General features: G+C 34.9%; 1 protein-coding gene across 1 annotated transcript in view; it reads right to left on the bottom strand.

Annotated features, from left to right (window-relative positions):
• Positions 1-1,072: 1,072 nt before the first annotated feature.
• The window catches only part of LOC125682526 (uncharacterized), a 69,646-nt gene continuing 62,383 nt past the window's right edge, over positions 1,073-8,335 (bottom strand). The window contains exons 44-49 of the mRNA XM_056156525.1: positions 7,738-7,836; positions 6,295-6,463; positions 5,809-5,909; positions 5,479-5,634; positions 4,772-4,890; positions 1,073-3,505 (exon numbers count right to left, since the gene is read on the bottom strand). Of these exons, the coding sequence (XP_056012500.1) occupies positions 3,280-3,505; positions 4,772-4,890; positions 5,479-5,634; positions 5,809-5,909; positions 6,295-6,463; positions 7,738-7,836 (870 nt within the window). The 3' untranslated portion in view covers positions 1,073-3,279. The remainder of the gene's footprint in view (positions 3,506-4,771; positions 4,891-5,478; positions 5,635-5,808; positions 5,910-6,294; positions 6,464-7,737; positions 7,837-8,335) is intronic.

Genomic DNA, 8,335 nt, shown 5'->3' with positions numbered 1-8,335 from the left:
ACTTGAAGGCAAATTCTACAAATCATGGTGCAAGAAAAGTGCCCTATATTAGCTTTTCACTGGTGTATTATGTACCATTGGCAGTACTCGTTACCCAATTTGCGGGAATTATACCTTGTTTAAAGACCTTACATGTGTTGAATCCTATTGGTTTTCATTACTTTTTAAGGTTATACATGTACAGTCAAGGTCATTGGAATGAAATTTCAAAATTTGTTGTGTACAAATATTGACTACATTTTGAGGAATGGAACATGTATCGGATATAAAGGCCTAGATGTCTTGGGTTTACAAGGTTACATTAAAATGGGTGAAGGTCGGTGAAAGAGGAATTCTGCATTTTTTGTTTACTAAATGCAAACTACATTTTCTTTCACCACTTGAGCTAAAGTAAGGGGGGCTGCTCATCTTTTTATCTGTTGTATGTACACAATACCTTGGTTTCTAGATGAAATCCCAAACACTTCTTGATCAAATTTTCTACTCAAAATTTGTCGGTATTGTCGTAAACTTATAAATGACCCCACCCAATTTTTGTGATTAACTCCCCTTTTGACAGGGGCCATGACCCTTCATTTGAACAAACTTGAAAGCCCTTCACCCAAGTATACTTTTTGTTAACTTTGGTTGAAATTGGCCCAGTGGTTCTGGAGAAGGAAGTTGAAAATGTGGAAAATTTACAGACGAAGGACAACAGGTGATCTGGCCTGGAGGTTATAACACTTTTTTAGCACGTTTTCATACTCCAACTCCGTGCTCTAAATCGTACTAAATAGTGTTATAAAGGTTATAAAACTTTTATAAAATCATTCTCACAATTAAATGGAGTACATTCTCAAGATTGCTCAGAGTTGTACTCAAAACAAACATGGATGAGTTTGAGTATGGTAACAGTTTTAAAACCTCCAGGCCAGAACTCACTTGAGCTTTCAGCTAAGGTGAGTTTAAAAAAACCTAAGGAAAATGGACCAGGAGACATCAGTTTTAGTGTGCTGAAACAATTCTTCCTAGTTATTTTATGGATTGCTTCATGTAAAGTTATAACAGTTCCAAAGATAAAAAAAAAATCAAATTGTAACTCTGATTGTTTTATTACTGGAAGGAAAGACAAAACATGTAAACAGGTAAATACGTATGTTGGAAAACTACTCTGTAAAACTTTGTAAGCACTTTCAAATTACCACAGAACACCAATTCTAACATTAACAAACATCTTAACAATGAGCTTTGTTGGAATACAAATTTCATCAGAGTAAACCAGACAAAACCCGAGCGAATCCCTTAACATTGCACTACAGTAAAAAAAAAAATACAAGAGATGCAGGATGGACATGGCCATTTATCACAAGTTGCTTCCAAGAATTTTTTTAAATATCATTAAAGAGGGTTAATATATATTCATATCCTCACCACAAAAGTATCTTATAATCAACATGCATAAACATGGACGTCAGGTTGTGAAATATGTATCATTACACAAATAAAAAAATAACTAGCTATTTAATAAATTTGATTCAAATCAGCTACAATGTGATCTCAAGGTTTGGGACTTACAATTTGAATAATGCTTCTAAGAATTGACAGTGACCTGAGGTTTACACTTTAAATTAGAGAAATTAAAACTTCAAAGGGCTTGAAGTGATAATAAATACATGTACATGTACATTATGAACTTTTCGCAAATTAAACATGTCGATGAAATCATAAAATTCAAATGGTGATAAATATGAAATCAGCACTATGAGGAATTATGTGGAGAATTCTAATCAATCAAAATTCTATCATTAAAATATGAGAAACGTGTACCATTCGTAGTCCAGCCTGCGGACCACACATAGCACATTTTGACAATGCTGGACGAAAGCGAACACAAATACTGTTGTATATCCATTTTGTGAATTGATAAGGGGGCCAAAGAAATAGTGGGTATATTACAACCTCTAATTAAACCACAAGGAACTTATCCAGAAAAAAAAAAACCAAGGATAAATCTAGTCAAGTTAAAAAAAACCACAAGGAACTTATCCAGAAAAAAAAAAAACAAGGATAAATCTAGTCAAGTTCAAAAAATTTTGTTTGGCAAAATATAGCCACTTTCAAAATATTAACTTAAAAGTTAACATACAAGTGAATGATGGACTTACCATCATCTAATGTAACACCCCCCCCCCCCCTCAACCCAACATAAATCTTTTATACAACAACGAAAAAATCTAACCAAACACTAAGATAGAATAGCCACAAGTAAACAGCACTGCTGAACAATAAATGAAAATTCAACAATGTCGATGCACAACAAACTTAAATCTGAAAACACAACAAAATAAATTAATAATGTAGAAGTTAACCCCTACATTAAGTCGTGAAGTATCTAGTGTACTGTACACAAAAGATTGGAAAATGCTGTAGAGGAATTCGAGGTATCATCATCATTTTCATTGGAATTTGTCTTTTAAGTTACGTGTATGTATGTAGGCAAGCTTTGAAGACAATGACTTATGAATCCATCGGACTAGAGACAACAGTTACAGCATGGCCGAAATGACCGTCCTTCCAATGTACAGAAAATAGGCGACATGCAGCCTAATAACTCCATTACAACTTCACGTTCAACAAAAACAAGTTTTACAAAAAATGGAAATAAAGGTACAGCTCGTAAATAAAACTGTATAAAAATACAGCAAATTAATTTCAATCATGGTAGAATTTTTGCAAAAATATATCCATCTGTGAAGATGAAGCAACCATACAAATTGTGTGAAGAACACGAAATATTTAGGACTGTGGCCCACTCCGACTGGCAATTCCTGTGGCTAAATCACAAAATGGTAATTTCAATATTGCTGTAAACCATCTGTAATTTATAATAATCAACTTGAAAACACTTTTTGCTAAAAACTGACGCAAAATAACTTTCATGAAATTTGTGTATAGCTAAGCTTGAATTTCACATCAAATTGAACAGGAACATTTTCATGAGACAGGAAGTAAGGTTACAATTTCATTCAAATAAAAATAAAACTGACTCTTTGAAATGTAGTAAAAAATACTGAAAGTCACATTTTTGATATAAGCCATATTCAAAATCTTCTTCAAGTTAGTACAAACATCATAAAAGTGAACATAAAATGCACTTCACATCTTACATTGTACATCACTTTATGTAAAATGGAAACTCCAATTCCGTGTTAATATAATATGTGAATATCATGAACAGTCTATATACATATTATATTATTGTGTCTATGTGTAAATTCTGAGTAAAATATCCCATTATTCTCAACGCTCTGCTTTCACTCTCCACCTCAAAACAAAATAACAACCAATTCTGAGAATGATAAAGAAAGCACAGAGAACAATAAAGTCTATGTAGAATTTGGCATTTTGTACGTCCATCTGCTGCAGAATTTCCTCCGGCTTGCTGAAATAACATGGCTGTTTATTGCACTCCAGCAAGTCCCTGTCAAATCCGTATATCGCTTGCAAAACGCCCTCAAATGAGTACCTAACAACGAAATCAAGTCAACACAGCTAAAGAAATACATATAAGGAGCTTTATTACCCTCCTAATTAATCAAGTTCCAACAAATTTCTTTATAATGGAGAAATCAACTAGCCACTTTGATCCATTAACAAATGCTCACAACACAGATGTGTCCTTGTTTAAATCACATCTGTTGCAGAAAGAGGATATAACCTAATGACCACCTCTCCCTGCTTCTGCTCACGATTGAACAAATCACACAAGTACACCAAATTTTGTTGATTTGCCAAAACAGTTTCAATGATATGAAATTTCATGGAAAATTACTGTATGTTTATGTTCTTCATAATAAGAAAAACTATTTCATTGATTTGACACTACCACAAAAATGCAAATTAGTATTCAATGAAAAATTATGAAATTTCAGGACATGACTAAAAACAAGAGGCCCATGGGCCACATCACTCACCTGAATCACCCTGGCCCATATTTAAAGATTTTCCCTAAATATATTCACATGTAAAACTTGATCCCTATTGTGGCCACAACATACCCCCAGGGGCCATGATTTTTACAAACTTGAATCTGCACAATGTCATGTAAATGTATACCTTTCTGGCCCATTGATTTTTCAGAAGATTTTTAAAGATTTTTTCCTATATAAAACCAGGAAGCTTTCATGTAAATGTAAACTTCTCTGGCCCAATGGTTCTTGAGAAGATTTTTAAAGATTTTCCCTATATATTTGTCAAAATTTTATCCCCTATTGTGACCCCACCCTACCCTCAGGGGCCATGATTTTTACAATCTTGAATCTGTACTATGACAGGAAACTTTCATGTAAATTTAAACTTTTCTGGCCCAGTGGTTCTTGAGAAGATGATTTTTAAAGATTTCCCTATATATTTGTATGTAAAACTTTGATCCCCTATTGTGGCCCCATCCTACCCCCAGGTGGGCCATGATTCTAACATCCTTGAATGCATTATGTCAGGAAGCTTTCATGTAAATTTCAGCTCTTCTGGCCCAGTGGTTCTTGAAGATTTTAAAATGACCCCACTCTATTTTTGTGATTTTCTCCCCTTTGAAAGGGGTATGCCTCTTCATTTGAAAAGACTTGAAAGCCCTTCACCCAAGGAAGTTTTTTGCCAAGTTTGGTTGAAATTGGCCCAGTGGTTCTGGAGAAGAAGTCGAAAATGTGAAAAGTTTACAAACGTACAGACCGAGACAACGGGTGATCAGAAAGCTCAGGTGAGCTATTAACTGACACCCTAAAGACTAACTTACCTGACATAAGATATATATGAAAGCCACTGTAGATAGACTGGTATTGTATCAAAGTTCACAAAGAATCCACTAAATAGCAGAATGGGAATCGCTGTGACTGGTCCCAGAAACACTGACACCTACAATAGAACTCACTTCTTAATACGCAGCAGAATGTCTAACATGAAACACAACATGTACGACTACCTTGTTAACAAATCACATCTAAGTTTGTCTATTAAACATCCGAACACCAACTAATGTCACGGCAGTGTTGACAGACAGAACTGTTTAAACAGTAAACTACTTTGAGGATTTAAAATTACAAGATGGTTTCCTCTTTTGAATTATTATATACAACACACATCATTTAGAAGTTAATCTATTTTCATTGCATTTACCCTTACGGACATAATATACCTACAAAAAAATGGATGCATTGGTTGATAGATTGGTTGTAATGAGTACTAATATAAAATTCCTAAAAAAAAAATAAGTGCCCTGTAAATTTTCTATGATGTTCAAAAGTTTAAATATATATTACCCATCCCTATATAACTCTTTATAAATTTTTCTCACTGTTTTAGACTACATTGAGAAATCATGGGAATAAATTAAATTCCATGTGGTAAATCATATACATTTTAATATAAAAACATAAATTTAGTTTTCATAATAAATTTGTAGCATAATTGTCATTATGACAGTAAAGTGTCGCCCCTCCTGACCTGTAGCGATGTGGCCGCCCCTATCAGAAGCCCCAGAGACTGAGCCACCAGTGAAGTCTGAGTCGCCAGAGTTAGGAACATCACAAACCGCGAAAAGTCGTTCGGCTGCGACGTCATCCAATACACAATACTGCCATACACAAGAGGGAAGATGATCTACAACAACATATGCACTGGTTCAATACACATTTTTAAGTATGGTACATGTAGTCAAAGACATTTTCTTCAATTACAATGTACATTCCAATACAATGTACGTTCCACTACACGGGTGGGATGACGTAAAGCCTATTACGTTTTCAGTCGCGCTCTATTAATGCTGGAACAAACCTGGAATGGCATGTCTGCCATGGTCTTCGCTAGGTAGTACGCCTTCACGCTGTACCAGTAGTTCAGATGTTCTCTCACAAACACTGCCATTTCAATGGGAACTAGAGTGAAGAATAACACAACTTTACTATGAAACACACCGCCTGTACATTGTTACATTCAAGAAATCTCATATGTACAGCTTTAGTTTAAGGAGGAATGCTACACCAGAGAAATTTGATGAGGATGAAAAGTGGAGGATATGTACAATATTTTGAAATTGAAATCTTCAATTTTACTTTATTTAGTAAAAAATTCAGTTATAGTAGAAAGTAACTAAAGTTTCCTTGCATTTACTGATATTACCTCTAATACCCAATAGAATTGGAATGGTTTATCAAGAGAGAAAAAGAATATAATTCACACGAACACTTTATACCCAATGTTTTTCTCAATACATGCATAAATCAAGAATGGTATGGTGAAAAATGTTTTCAGTTCACTCACACGTCATCACGGTAGGCATCAGGGCAGTGAACATAAGGAACAGCATGCAGAAAAACAGGAAGCTGGCATTATTTAGCCATTTACTGGCTTCATTCCCGATACCCAGGTACAGCAATCCAATCAGAATCCCAACTGTTAGGTGAGAAATCAAACGTAGTCGCGTCAATGTCTGCAACAGAAAGAACATATCAAACATGGGCACATCAATGTCTCCAACAGAAAGAATATATCAAACGTGGGCACGTCAATGTCTGCAGCAGAAAGAATATATCAAATGTGGGCACGTCAATGTCTGCAACAGAAAGAATATATCAAACAGTCATGTCAATGTCTGCAACAGAAAGAATATATCAAACATAGTCGCGTCAATGTCTGCAACAGAAAGAATATATCAAACGTAGTCGCGTCAATGTCTGCAACAGAAAGAACATATCAAACGTGGGCACGTCAATGTCTGCAACAGAAAGAATATATCAAACATAGTCACGTCAATGTCTGCAACAGAAAGAAACCAATAGGCTAAGCCTGTAGTAACAAAACATAATCTTAGTATGTCATCCGTGGCTTGTCAAGTCTTCATAGTTGGTTCATGTTACATGGTGCATACAAATGAAGTTATCTGCTCATTAAGTATCTCCCCGAAAATTCTCATATTACATACAACGTATGTCTCCTTACATATGAAATATGTAATGTTTTGTACAGTACACATCCAATATAAAGCTGTGATATCTAGAACTAACCGTGTCCCTTTAGACAGATGTTGTGATATCTAGAACTAACCCGTGTCCCTTTAGACAGATATTGTGGTATCTAGAACTAATTGTGTCCCTTTAGACAGATGTTGTTATATCTAGAACTAACTGCGTCCCTCAGTATTTAGACAGATATTGTGATATCTAGAACTAACCGTGTTCCCGAGTATTTAGACAGATGTGATATCTAGAACTAACCGTGTTCCTGAGTATTTAGACAGATGTTGTGATATCTAGAACTAACCGTGTCCCTGAGTATTTAGACAGATGTTGTGATATCTAGAACTAACCGTGTTCCCGAGTATTTAGACAGATGTTGTGATATCTAGAACTAACCGTGTCCCTGAGTATTTAGACACCTGTTGTGATATCTAGAACTAAACATGTCCCTTTAGACAGGTGTTGAGATATCTAGAACTAACCGTGTCCCTTTAGACAGATATTGTGATATCTAGAACTAACCATGTTCCTGAGTATTTAAACAGATGTTGTGATATCTAGAACTAACCGTGTTCCCGAGTATTTAGACAGATATTGTGCTAGAACTAATCGTGTCCCTGAGTATTTAGACAGATGTTGTGATATCTAGAACTAACCATGTCCCTACGTATTTAGACAGATGTTGTGATATCTAGAACTAAACATGTCCCTGAGTATTTAGACAGATGTTGTGATATCTAGAACTAACCGTGTCCCTGAGAATAGATAACAGCGTCCTGACAAACAAGATCCGGAACTGTGTAAAACAGCTGGTGGCAAACGTATGACACTCCTGGTCCTGGACATCCTAGAACAAAAAGTAAATCCATGTCTCAATTTAGGGATTCGTAGATCTGTACATACGACCAAAATAGTACCATATTCATGTGTGCGTATACAAGTTTAAGTGTGTGTTTGTGTGTAGCATGTAAATATCTGTCTCTGACAAAATTTACATAGTACTTCAGAGAACTTTGATTCACACATAATGAAATATAACATTGTCCATACAGTTAACAAAGAAACTTATAGATCCACCCCTTACAAATGTATAAATTATCCATAATAGATAATTCTTCATAGTGAATGAGTGCATTAGATCCACCCCTTAAAATCATGTAAAATTTCCATAATAGATCATATTTCACAGTGAACGAGTGTATATTAGATCCACCCCTTAAAATGAAGTAAAATATCCATAATAGATCATATTTCACAGTGAATGAGTGCATATTAGATCAACCCCATAAAAAATATAAAATATCCATACTAGATAATATTTCACAGTGAATGAGTGTACATTAGAC

This window comes from Ostrea edulis, chromosome 2, assembly GCF_947568905.1.
Source record: "Ostrea edulis chromosome 2, xbOstEdul1.1, whole genome shotgun sequence".
Lineage (NCBI taxonomy): Eukaryota > Metazoa > Mollusca > Bivalvia > Ostreida > Ostreidae > Ostrea > Ostrea edulis.
Note: the sequence above shows the minus strand (reverse complement) of the source record. Positions and strands in the feature narration are given on the sequence as shown.